This window comes from Salmo salar, chromosome ssa03, assembly GCF_905237065.1.
Source record: "Salmo salar chromosome ssa03, Ssal_v3.1, whole genome shotgun sequence".
Lineage (NCBI taxonomy): Eukaryota > Metazoa > Chordata > Actinopteri > Salmoniformes > Salmonidae > Salmo > Salmo salar.
Window position 1 is genome coordinate 43,198,621 of NC_059444.1, and position 13,256 is coordinate 43,211,876.

The following is a 13,256-nucleotide window of genomic DNA, read 5'->3' on the forward strand; positions in this document are numbered from 1 at the left end:
GGTAAATGAAGCTACACAATTAAATGCTATACGAATTATTGTCAAATTGATAGCTATTGGCCTTCACAAAGCTAATTGGTACAAGCATTTTCCCAAAAATAGCCCACCACTTTTTCAATGGGAATTATGAATAGGGCTTAGATAAGAATTGATACAGCTAGAAACAGACAACATTCATATATATTTTCAGCACATTAGCATTCTTAACATGCCATATCATAAGCCTAAATAATGTATAATTATTTCCAAAGACTGGTTATTGCGTGCGTACTGCTGTGATGACGCGCGAATCAGGTGTTGCTTCATATATCGCTGGGAGCTGTCCTGGTGCTGAAAACAGAATCGCTCGTCCTAAGACTGGGAGGAGATGCTATACACGTTCACTACTCCGATCTGAGCATCTTGCCAAAGGTAAAAAATCATGCGTATGACTTTTAGCATGTCTCAAGCAAAGACTAAGTAAGATGTTTTGTAGGTTCATGTGTGGACATTCTAGCATTCCATCTTTTGATTTTGTCTCTCCTCATCTCTCCTCGCTCAAGTTCTCATCTCTTATCAGATCTCGCTAATCACTTGGAATTTCTTTGAATAAGTGATAGCTGTGTGTTGTTGTGATGAATGCCAAATAGTCTATTCATGTATTTTGTCACTGGGCAAAATTGAGATGTGAAGTAATTTTGATTCTATCCCTCGCGAAATTGGTTTCATATGGGTTTTAATAGAGATGAAGGTTTGGAGAAAGGCAGCCACAAGCGAAAGCTTGCCCTGACAACGGCCAGTGACTCATCCTGTGATGTAGGCTGTAGTCATTTAAAACAGAATGATTCGCAAATATAGCCCACTTTCCAACTTTTTATCATTTGTGCATTGAATAACCACTTATAGTCTATGGATTATCAATGAACTGAGATTCTGAACAAACAGTGGGGACATTTCATTAAAATAATAATATTTTTTAAAGAGTATTAGTAGATTCTAAGAATTGTAAAGATAACATCTCAGATAAAATAAATAATAAATGTGCAGCCCATAGTTTTTTTTTCAGATGTTTAATTAATTACTAAACTTCATTTTTAAGCCCGTGTTTTATCATAGTTATTTCTAAAAAGATCTGTCAGTGTATTTTGGTATTTTGCGGAGGGGGCACACCCTCCCAGGTAAGTGGTTCCTTCCAAGGTGCACCATGGAGCAAAGATATGCTAGACAGGATGCTATATACTCTAGTGCATACAGACAGCATCATCAGTGGAGGAGCCTTTGATTTGATTTTAGCTGCTGGTGATGGGCAGGACTTGCAGGATGTATGTTTGTAAATGAATTTGATCAAGCTATGCAGTTTGTTTATTCCTTATTGATGAATAAATAAAAAGTAATGTTTTGTTGTTTCTTTGTAATACCAGCCACCTAGCAATTTTATGAAGTTGGCTTTAGCTAGCCAGCTAGATAGGTTCCCAATCTCCCAACCTCATAACTAGCTACCAAGCCATTTCAAACTATCAATTAAGTTAAAATAGCTTGTCTAAGTACAGGTGACTGTCCAAATAAAGGAAACACCAACATAAAGTGCCACCAGAACAGCTTCAATGTGCCTTGGCAAAGATTCTACAAGTGTCTGGAAATCAATTGGAGGGGTGCGACACCATTCTTCTGAGAAATTCCATAATTTGGTGTTCTGTGGATGTGGCAGAAAACGCCATCTCAGGCGCTACTCCAGAATCCCATAAGTGTTCAATTGGGTTGAGATCTGGTGACAGACAGACAGACAGACAGACAGACAGACAGACAGACAGACAGACAGACAGACAGACAGACAGACAGACAGACAGACAGACAGACAGACAGACAGACAGACAGACAGACAGACAGACACTTTAAATCCCCTATGCTCCTTTGAGACCACTCTTTCAAAGTCACTGAGATCTCTTCTTCTAGCCATGGTAGCCAAAATAATGGGCAAATGGGCATTTTATACATGACCCTACTGAGCATGATGTAATGTTAATTGATTAATTAACTCAGGAACCACACTTGTGTGGAAGCACCTGCTTTCAATACACTTGGTTTCCCCTCATACACTCAAGTGTTTCCTTTATTTTGACAGTTATCTGTATCTTAGCTAGCATGCCTGCTGGCAAGGCTGCTAAACTTCAGAAAATACAGAAAATACTTTAATTCTTGGGCTGTGATACTATATACAAGTGTGGCAGTTGTACTAAACTCCTAAAGCATAACAGTTCTTAATTGTACTGCAGTGGGCTAAATCAGGGTCTTAAACAAATCTGCTTGAAACAAAAGTATACACCTCACACACATGGTTATGGGCTTACAAAAAAGAAGACACCTGTACCATGTCATATATACAGTTGAAATGTATTCAGTTTTGAGTTTGCTTCCCAATATTACACCTTATATACATCACAGAAGACTGAAATATAACAGAACCGTTTCAAATATAAACACTGGATTTTCAGCGGGTTTTTAATTATGAAATTATGAAAAATATGAATAACATTCCACCCATGAGGCCACTAGCTAGGTAATTTGACTGCAGGAAAGGGCTACAGAATCAATGTGCATTTTTTATTAAAATGATAATTGAACAGGTAAAGAGGTCTGCTTAGATAACCTATGCAGAAAAATAATGATTGTGGCTCTAGATTGCAGGAAAAAGCTGTTTCAGGTGTTTGAAAAATGCTAAATTCTCCAACCGCCCCCCCATCTTCAAATACTTTGTGCCCCCTCTAAAATAATGGGTGCCTGACGCCCCTGTGTTCAGGCATATCATTGTATTGAACTCCTCCCTTTGTCTCTCTCTCTCTAGGCTATAATAAGATGCTGTCACTCTTCAAACTATCCACAGGAAAAGCTGTTGTTCTCGCCTGCCTCCTCCTCCATGCATTCTCTGTGCAGGGCGCGTCCCGCCCTCGCCACCACAGGCTCAGAGGTGGGGAGGCCGAAGAACTGCAACCCGCCGTCTACCCGCCCAGCCCCGACATGATCAAAGCCCTGGAGTACATCGAGAGCCTGAAGCAGCGGACAGATGGGGGCCAAGAGAGAGAGGAGCCAACAAAAGACTATGATGAGGTCGAGAAGTTCCGCATTCTCCTCCAGCTCGCCTCTCTCCAGGGCGAAGGCGCACACGAAAGGCAGTCCTCCCCGCCGGCCCAGAGGCAGCAGGACATCCCGGCTGAGCAGTTGGTGAGAGCCTTGCTCAGGACCCTCCAGGAGCAGCCCGCTAGTCCCCCCAGACCCGCCCTTGTGGTGCCGGTGAATGACCGCCGCGTGCACAGGCACCCCTCAGCGAGCACAGGCAGCCCCGTGAACACGCCTGCCTACAGTGGCTTCCCGAGGCCGCACAAGAAGTACCCACTGATGTTCGAGGACGAGGAAAATAGAGACAGCTCCAAGCGCGCCACAGAGGACCTGAAGGAAAAATACACCCCTCAGAGCCTCACCAACCTGCGATCCATCTTCAAAGAGCTGCGGAAACCATCCACCTCCAACAGCCAGAAGCGCCAAATCTTTGACGATGATGACGATTTATTCAGTCCGAGGAACCTGGCCTACGAGAACGTGGCGGGTGGGGAGGAGTGGATTCCTGTAGAGGAGAATGTCGAGACAGAGGAGGTGGTGAACAGGAGCCACGAGGAGTTCGACAGGGCTCTGCAGCAGAACTATGACGAGGAGGAGGAAGAGAAGGGCGACGGAATGCAGATGCAACGCAGAGCCGGCCAGAATAAAGAGGACCCCGATACTAAACTAGTAGATTATTACCTGTTAAAGATCCTGGGAATGAGCAAACATGAGACAGCCAATAGGCAAGCCGGAGAGCAAAAAAAGAGACTAATCCGCCACCCCCTGGTGGACCCCCGGGCCCTGAACGAGCTGTTAAAGATCTCCCTCAAACTCCACATCCCCCCTGAGGACCTTATCGACATGCTGATCACTGAGGAAATCAGAAAACTAGACCATCACCCACAAGCTATCACCCGCTACACGACCAGCAGCAAACCGAAGATCAGATACTACAGCCGGAGACTGCCAGTCAAAAACACTCCTGAAGACATGGACGAGGAAAACTTCCTGAATATCGTCGAAATGGAAACCATCAGCAACGACTATCCTGTGAATCGGCGGCTGCTCAAGAGTGCCCCTTCCCCGCCCCGAGTTTCAGCACCACCCGCCCCGGCGAGAGTTTTAGCACCAGCACCGCCTCCCGCGGCTGCTCCAAAAGTCCCATCCTCATCCGGCCGAAGGGAAAACTTATTTATGTCGGAGCTCAACAAGATGCCTTTTAAGAGAGAATCTGCCAACGATGATGAGGCGGACGAAGATGAGATGATGACATTTCTGGCGGCCAAAATATTAACTAAGTACCCCAGCACGATCAGCAAACGCAACACCCAATCTCAGGCGAACGGACAGTTTCCTTACGAGCTATACGAACAAGCCATGAAAGATTACTTTGACCAAGCGGACACAACGACAAAGAGAGATTCAGAGGGTAATGAGGAGGTAGTGGAGCCCGCGGAGATCCAGGTGAAAGATCAGGTTCCACAGGAGACCGCAGCTCCAGAGACGGAGGAGGAAAAGGAGCATCACGGAAAACCGGTTGCTGGAATGTAGGCTACGTTGTGAAGACAAGCGACTTAAGACATCCTCTACTAAATAAATGTTTATACTATCAATAACATTCTACTAGTTTACATAAAATGTGTATATGAAGGAAATAATATATTATTTATATATATACATATAACGTAAATCAGTGTGCTGGGCTGGAGGCAGTGTGTGTGTCGTGTATATATCTGGGTTTGTGAGTTCCCAATCTTGTATCATTGTGAAAATGTCATTCCCTGATATAGGCTAGAGATTAAGACGTCACCATCCTGCCTTCCAACCCCCTGATGCTGCAAGCGCTGTAATAGTTGGACTCTTTCGGTTGTTGTGGTATATATATGGTCATTTCTAAACCATTTTGTATGTGTTCAATAATGTGTGACAAGTTGGAGACTAATAAAGCATTAGCTGTATTATTTTCTTCTTGCTGCGTTCTGTTGTCTTATTATAATACACTGATCACTAGACCTACATTGATACAGTGATGATTATATATACAGTTGAAGTCGGAAGTTTACATACACCTCAGCCAAATACATTTAAACTCTGTTTTTCATAATTCCTGACATTTAATCCTAGTAAAAATTCCCTGTCTTAGGTCAGTTAGGATCACCACTTTATTTTAAGAATGTGAAATGTCAGAATAGTAGAGAGAATGATTTATTTCAGCTTTTAATTCTTTCATCACATTCCCAGTGGGTCAGAAGTTCACATACACTCAATTAGTATTTGGTAGCATTGGATTTAAATTGTTTAACTTGGGTCAAACGTTTCAGGTAGCCATCCACAAGCTTCCCACAATAAGTTGGGTGAATTTTGGCCCATTCCTCCTGACAGAGCTGGTGTAACTGAGTCAGGTTCGTAGGCCTCCCTACTCGCAGTGAAATAATCTGTCTAAACAATTGTTAGAAAAATTACTTGTGTCATGCACAAAGTAGATGTCCTATCCGACTTGCCAAAACTATAGTTTGTTAACAAGACATTTGTGGAGTGGTTGAAAAACGAGTTTTAATGACTCCAACCTAAGTGTATGTAAACTTCCGACTTCAACTGTATATGGATTCCACAAGCGCTTTTTCTTTTTATACTTCCCTTCCTTCTAGTGCAAGCTTGGACCTAAATAACGTTGAAGCAGAATTAGATGTACAATTAAAAGTGTCAGTGGCTGCCTATAAATTAAAAATATACCGATAAATGTGTTTTATCATTGCTTATCGTGCGCTTAAGTGAAATAGTTTGAAAATCAAAACTTCAGGACCATGGCCATGTACCGCAGATAAAACATCAAAAACAATGACAAACATTAAATAGTCTAGCCGACAACAGAAATACAAATCCCCAGAAGATTCTGGTATCAAAATACACTTTAATCCCAAAGTCTTCAACATTCAAAATCAATAATTAGTTATATAAAAAACAAACAGTAACATTCACCCAGATAAATAATTCCCTTTCCAAAAAGGCTAGTCCCAACCAAGATAATACAAAACAAGGCTAGTCTACAAGATTTTAAAACGCAACTTCAAATACATATTCTAAAGAGGCACTTCTTCAATTTCGATATACATCTTACATGCACAACATGTCATTGAAGAAATCAAGAATTGATTCAAAAGCACTTCGTGGTGATATATTAGGATTGTTATAACCACAGTTTTCAGTAACAACTTCAAGGATCCAGGAGGATGGGTGATCATATCAATAATAACAGCAAAAGGCTCGTCCTTATCTTACGAGGAAAAATAAAGCAGTATTTAGAACACTCAATCCAGGATAAAATGTCCTGCCCACCTAAACAGACAGATACCGTCATAGAAATAGAATTCTAGAACTCGTAATTCCATGGATTCTGTACAGTAGGAAGACTTCCAGTTCTGGAATGGTCCTGTATTCCAAATTCCTTCTTGTGTGTGTAGACCCCCGGTTCCAGTATTAGAACGCAGGCTTGCTCATGTATTCCTCCATGGTCTGGAGAGGAGAGATGGACAAATTCATTGTGTGATCTCCATATCAACAAGCCTTGTTTTAATGTCATGAATATTCCGTCACACCTACATAACATCTTTGTATGTAGCTCACATCCATTAAGACATAAGCATGGAACGTTTACACACGGCACTATGCTACTAATAGAATCACAATCATTAGCCTCTAACCTTTGTTCAAATTCAAGGCCATCCAAGCTCCAGTTCATAATCACTGTTGTCAATCTCAGCCTAAAGCAATGATGATGAAGGTGATGAAGATTCAAATGAGTGATGATGCATGCTATCTGAACAGTTGCAATAGAGACTAGGATCAAAATGTTAGTTGTATTTACTAAGCAAGCAGATAGTGAAACTAGGGATGGGCGCGAGTACTCGATTCAAGGTTTGTATTTGTTTGCTAATAGTCAAATAAAAGTACTCAACACTTACAATGCAACTATTTAGCAGGTGGAATTTATAACCGCTGACAAAATGTCAAATTCTAAGATGAACTTATTGTTTGTGGACTATGTCAAGTGCAGTAAAATTATGTTACATTTCCTTTTCAGTTGTATCAGAACAACCAGTAATTGGAACGACCAATAGCATACCACAAACTTCTTCCCCATTTCACAATAACATGCATAGTACGAGTTTTCAAATGCCCATCCCTAAGTAAAACCAAAAAGGGCCATGCAGAGTGTCGCTTAGTGCCTATAGCGCCACAGAGAGGCTGGATGGATAGTACAGAGAGTAGACAGCTCCTGCCAAAGCAGACATACAGCAACGAGAGAGCGAGAAGAATCTAAATTGGTTCAGTCTTATGGACAGAGACCGACAGAGAGACAGAATGAGGATAATAGAGCCATAAGTAAACCAGTTAATATGGGTCATGTAGGGAAGCCTATTAGCTATGAGATAGGAGCAGAGAGCTCATCAGGAGTCAGTCAACAGCACTGCACATTCAACCCACAAGACATTAACACCATTTCAACAGTCCACTTTCATCTGGTTTTTACTAAGGAATTATAGGGTAAAATGGGTACTTTTCAGTACCTACTTTAAAGAATTCATTAAAATTGGTAACTACTTGTAACTAAATGGTGCATTAAATCCTAAATAAACATTAGGTTAATTATTATGCAACTATAACAATTGTACCAGGCAAATCATATGTAAAAAAACAGGTCAATATCAGACCATAAGATAAAGTGTTTACAATGTTGCTTCTATACACTGATCTAAGGTTAGTTTTTGCAATTCTCCCCCAAATAGTCTCAGTTAAGATTGGAAGCGGAAAACACTGATCCTAGATCTGTGTCATGGGCAACATCTACCTTGAGTGTGGTCTCACACTCACCTCCTGTAGCATGTCTGAGGCCTCGATGGAGCGGGATACGACCTGTTTGGACGTCTCCTGTACCTCTCCCCCCAACAGAAACTCATCCAGGATGAAGTAAGCCTTTTCAAAGTTAAAGATTATGTCCAGCTCACATACCTTGGTAGAGGAAGAGAAAATGACCCAAGGTTCAAGAAGTAGAGTCCAGTCTAGCACAAATCAGTTTACGGTGTTAAATACATACTATGCAGGCAGTGCAGTTTGTTGAAAAAGACAAAGAGGAGGAAATTGGAGGGGGAGAGAGAGAGATCAACACAAATGGAGCGCTGTGTGAGAGAATCATACGTTGCCAAAGTACTTGTCCAACAGCTCCACATAGCGATGCAGCACCTCCAGGGCTAATAGCTCATTCTCCTCAGCATCCAGACCACAGCAGAAATACAGACTGGCATACCTACCGTACCGAGAGAGAGAAAGTGGTAGAGACAGTGAGAGAGAGAGAGAGAGAGGAATAACAGAGTAATACAGCAATACAGTTAGAGTTCAGATGATTGAATATGAAGAAGAGGAAGCCACTTTAGTCGTTTGATAAGCAACCTTAGGAGAGGAGAGCACACCGCTTGCTATTCATCTCCCCTCCCACTCCCTCCCGTACACTCCCCTTCTCACTTCTTGTAGACGATCTTCAGGTCTTTCCAATGCAGGAAGTTGCAGGAGCGTGGCTTCCGTCCCAACACCATGGTGGTCATGTCCCTGACGATCTTCTTCTTCTCTCGCTCAGGGATGGGCGTGAACCACTTCTGGAGGCGGAGCTTGCCTTGGCGACTGAAGAGCAGCAGGAAATGCATCTACAGGACAAGATGCACCAGAAGGTTAGTAATATAACAATAACGTATGCCCTTTAGCAGACGCTTTTATCCAAAGCGACCTAGTCGTGCTTGCATACATTTTACGTATCGTGGCCGAGGGAATCGAACCCACAATCCTGGCTTTGCAAGCGTCATGCTATACCAACAGCCATACAGGACCGCAGTGAGAACACATAGAGAGAGGAGAAAGAAATATAGGCCAGGAGGATGCTGGGTTCCAATATTTTGAGAATGCATCCTTCTGTCCTTCCTTCAAGTAAACACTGACTTAACATGGTCAGATAGTCAGGTGAAAGTAAGGATTCCACAATTCAGCAATAACAGCATGCAGTACACCAACCCTGTCATGTCAGATAGTGGTTATCAATGAGTAGGGCCAGACTGAATCTGTGTTTATTTCAAAGAATATGTATAAAAGTAATCTGCGTATTCAACTGAAAATCAGACACACACAGCGAGTCACTGAATGACTCAAGTTGTATACAAGGCCCCCTGTATTAACTCGCTCTTCCCTGGAGCCCCATCAGCACCATGGATAGACCTTTGGTAGGGCTGCCCCCCATTCTTCAATTATATTGATACTTTCTTACTGCTCCTGTAGACAAATTATTTGTATATCATGGGCCTTAATTTTCTGCAAAAACACAGTCATCACACATTGTATGCTAAGCAAGCTAAAACCAAAGATAAAAGGGAATTAGTGAAGTATCTTTGCTAGAAATACTAATGGGGTGTGCTATATCATCTGATCATCTCTAATGTAGGCTAGATGAATCAGCTAGTTAGCTAGGATATTCAGTCAAATATCCTAGCTAATATCCTGTCCCTGACCGGGAGACAACACATGCTAGCAATCCAAAGTAACCTACTACTAGCAGTATTCATTTCAAACTCACCGCTCAGTATTCATTTCAAACTCACAGCTCGGTGCCGGTGGACAGCTCGTGCATGCGACAAAGACGAGTGCAGCAACGCACTGCCTCACTCGCGGTGGCTAAAGGACTTTTTCCAAGATTCATGAGTTTGAGAAATTATCTAGTTTGATAGGCAATTTGTTGCATTTAAAGCTACAAGTGAGAAGAGTCCAAAAATAAAATAAGATCAGTAAAACGTATTTTTTTTTAAAGGCAATTAAAAGGCAATTTTTTACAAAGGAGGGCAAAAGGGCCCCCGAGGACTATTTGAGGCAGTCCAGTAAAGATGTTCATTTACTAACCTAACAAGACAAAGGGAAGTAAAATTGAGAAAAAGCCAGAAAGGGAAAGAGGGGGAGGGACAAAAGGTACCTCAACCTGAGATGAAAGAAAAGGAGAGGGGGGAGGTAAGCAGTGCTAGAGGCGTCACTACAGACCCTGGTTCGATCCCGGGCTGTATCACAACAGTCCATGATCGGGAGTTCCATAGGGCGGCACACAATTGGCCCAGCATCATCCGGTTAGGGGAAGGTCATTGTAAAATAAGATTTTCTTCTTGAAACTGACTTGCCTAGTTAAATAAAAACATTTTAAAAAGTAAGCAGATAGACCCAACCTCTTGTTTGATGCTATGGTTTTGTTTCCAAAAGAGTTGAGATGTATTCGTACTGTTTAGAGAGTGCATTTCCTTGCTTTGTTCAGCTAGATGTCCAACGTGATCTTGGTTTTAGGATCTGATTGACTAAGGAAAAAGGCTCTCTGATTTCATTTTCCTGCAATTGTTGACTTGAATATCTGGGCAATGTGTATTGTTGTCAACTGTTGAAGTGAGCCACCTAGCAGCACCAGCAAAGCCATTTATATTCAGGGACATTTGATCCATTCTTTGGTCTGACAAGAACAGAGTACGCACAGAACACAAAATACAGTTCAAGTTAATTTCACAGAATAAATGTTTTTTCTCAACCTTGCACTGCAGATGTGTATTGCTGTCAATGAAAGGCAAAATAAAAAACAATGGTGGAACAAGCTCCCTCACGACGCCAGGACAGCGGAGTCAATCACCACCTTCCGGAGACACCTGAAACCCCACCTCTTTAAGGAATACCTAGGATAGGATAAAGTAATCCTTCTAACCCCCCCCCTTAAAAGATTTAGATGCACTATTGTAAAGTGGTTGTTCCACTGGATATCATAAGGTGAATGCACCATTTTGTAAGTCGCTCTGGATAAGAGCGTCTGCTAAATGACTTAAATGTAAATGTAAAATATATTTCAGGGACTTTTGAGGGATTCTTTGATTTGACAAGGAAGGACAGAGTGTAGGCTACATAAATAATATAGACCCAAGTTTACTCAGAAAAGCAAGGTTTTCTACAATGAAAACGCCATACCTTTCTAAAATGTCATTTAGAGATACTTTATATTGAAAGGTCACGGCAAGTATCTGCAGAGTCCCAAATAGGCTACTCCTAAGTAGCACAACACGCTCCTGGAACCTAAACCAACTTTGGATTCAGGTTGTATATTGGTGTTACAAAAACAAACGTAACAATGTTCTCCCAACATTCCTAAATAAAGATATTTGAAACATCTTTCAAAATTGCCAATAGGTTGAGATTTGGTACTGTTTGACACGTATGAAAAGGAACTCTTGGCCAATGTTTCTAAACGTTGTCAGAAGGTTACAAAATGAGCGTTTTAAATAAATGTATCTGAAACCTATTCCAACAGGTAGGGATTTGGTACTTTTTGCTGAATGCCGATACGCGAATTCAGCAGTAACGTCGTCGGGTCAATGGGTAATTTGTATGTGTGATAACATGTAACATTAGATTTTATGTAATCAGTGTTGATGTTCGATTATTAAACAACTGAATGCCTGGAGTTATCTAGTTAACATTAAGTTAAGTAAGTTAACGTTTTAGTACAAGGTAACGTTAGCTTACCTAACTCCGTTGACTCACTAAACGTAACGCTAGCTAAATTGACTAACGTTCAAGTCAACTAGGCTTATTAACACTAACGTTACCGTTCTGCTAGTTAACCAGCCAGCTGACCAGCCGTAACGTTACTCCCTTGCCTTGTGTTCTTCGGGTCATCATTCTCCTTTTGCCAAGTAAGTTACTGCTGCTTCGGGTTTCTCAAACCAAGCCTCGGGTGTGTTCACTGACACAGCTGTTTCAACGTAACTTAAATCAAGTCACCTTGCATTGAAACATGGCAATCTCTGTTTTCTGTCTACAGTTTAAGCCTGCCAAACAGCCAGTCAACGATCCAGCTGTCATTGAGATTATATATATATATATATATAAAATCTCAGTGACACGACCAATACATGCAGCAGTAAGTTGATTATACACTGAGTATATTAACACGTGTAGATCCGATGCTTATGACATGTTTTCTGTTTTGTACCCAACAGCTGATATAGATGAGTTCTTTATGGAACCCTGCTTTCCAGAGAAAACTTTGTTTACCCCTACCGCCCAGATATCAGGACAAAGTGTCTTGCATGGAAAAATTATTTATGATTTCACAACGAACAGAATTTCTGCCCAATGCAATGCCAAATAAATCATGCTTCTTATGAGTTGTAAGTACCCAAAAGATATCCCACAAAAAGGAAAGGCCTCCAAAGAGTTCCCAACATTTTGGACAGTGACATACACTATATGGCCAAAAGTATGTGGACACCCCTACTAATTATTGAGTTCAGGTGTTTCAGCCACACCCATTGCTAACAGGTGCATAAAATCCAGCTGAGCCTTTAGCTCCAGTGAAGGGTCATTTTAATGCTCCAGGATACAAAGTCATTTTAGACAATTGGGTGCTTCCAACTTTGTGAAAACAGTTTGGGGAAGGCCCTTTCCTGTTCCAGCATGACTGTGTCCCACAGACACACTCCAAAATCTTGTGGAAAGCCTTCCCAAAAGAGTGGCAGCTGTCATATCCACAAAGGGGGGCCCAACTCCATATTAATGCCCATGGTTTTGGAATGGGATGTCCAACAAGCTCATATAGGTGTGATGGCCAGGTGTCCACATACTTTTGGCCATATAGAGTATCATCAAATTAAGCTGTCACATCAAATTTCAAATCAAAATCAAATTTATTTTTATATAGCCCTTCGTACATCAGCTGATATTCTCAAAGTGCTGTACAGAAATTCATGAATTCACATTCATTTCAAATCTGAGGTGGAGAAGTACAGATCTAAAATGTGTGTCACTGTCCATATATCTTTGGTGTTGACTGTAATAGCATATCGAATCCACATACCAGAGTTTTATCCAATCTTCTACAACTTCCTACAGGCCTACCAGCCAAAACAACAACTGGCAGAGTAGTGCTACCTGTAGCATCCAGTAAGAATTTTGCATATCTGTTACACTACATAGTCAACCTCCCTTAGTAGTGCCCAACAGTATCAACACATCCCTCTATTTTCCCCCTCAACCAAAACCATTGTGTTTTTCTGAAATGTCACAATGCACTGTTAAGAATGAATGAATTGCTTTATGCTAAACCTCCTATCCATCCTCAT

General features: G+C 41.5%; 2 protein-coding genes across 3 annotated transcripts in view; one reads left to right on the forward strand and one right to left on the reverse strand.

Moving 5' to 3' along the window:
- Nucleotides 1–349: 349 nt before the first annotated feature.
- scg2 (Secretogranin-2) lies at nucleotides 350–5,043 on the forward strand. Its single transcript, NM_001141636.1, has 2 exons — nucleotides 350–411; nucleotides 2,822–5,043. The coding sequence occupies exon 2, from the start codon at nucleotides 2,833–2,835 to the stop codon at nucleotides 4,624–4,626; it is 1,794 nt and encodes a 597-aa protein (NP_001135108.1). The 5' UTR covers nucleotides 350–411; nucleotides 2,822–2,832; the 3' UTR covers nucleotides 4,627–5,043.
- Nucleotides 5,044–5,950: 907 nt separating this feature from the next.
- ap1s3 (AP-1 complex subunit sigma-3) overlaps nucleotides 5,951–13,256 on the reverse strand; it is an 11,558-nt gene continuing 4,252 nt past the window's right edge. Inside the window, exons 2-6 of one of the 2 annotated variants that reach the window (XM_014191952.2) lie at nucleotides 8,596–8,774; nucleotides 8,272–8,380; nucleotides 7,948–8,085; nucleotides 6,777–6,836; nucleotides 5,967–6,588 (exon numbers count right to left, since the gene is read on the reverse strand). In XM_014191952.2, coding sequence (XP_014047427.1) covers nucleotides 6,789–6,836; nucleotides 7,948–8,085; nucleotides 8,272–8,380; nucleotides 8,596–8,774 — 474 coding nt within the window. In that variant the 3' untranslated portion in view covers nucleotides 5,967–6,588; nucleotides 6,777–6,788. 2 annotated transcript variants of the gene reach the window in all.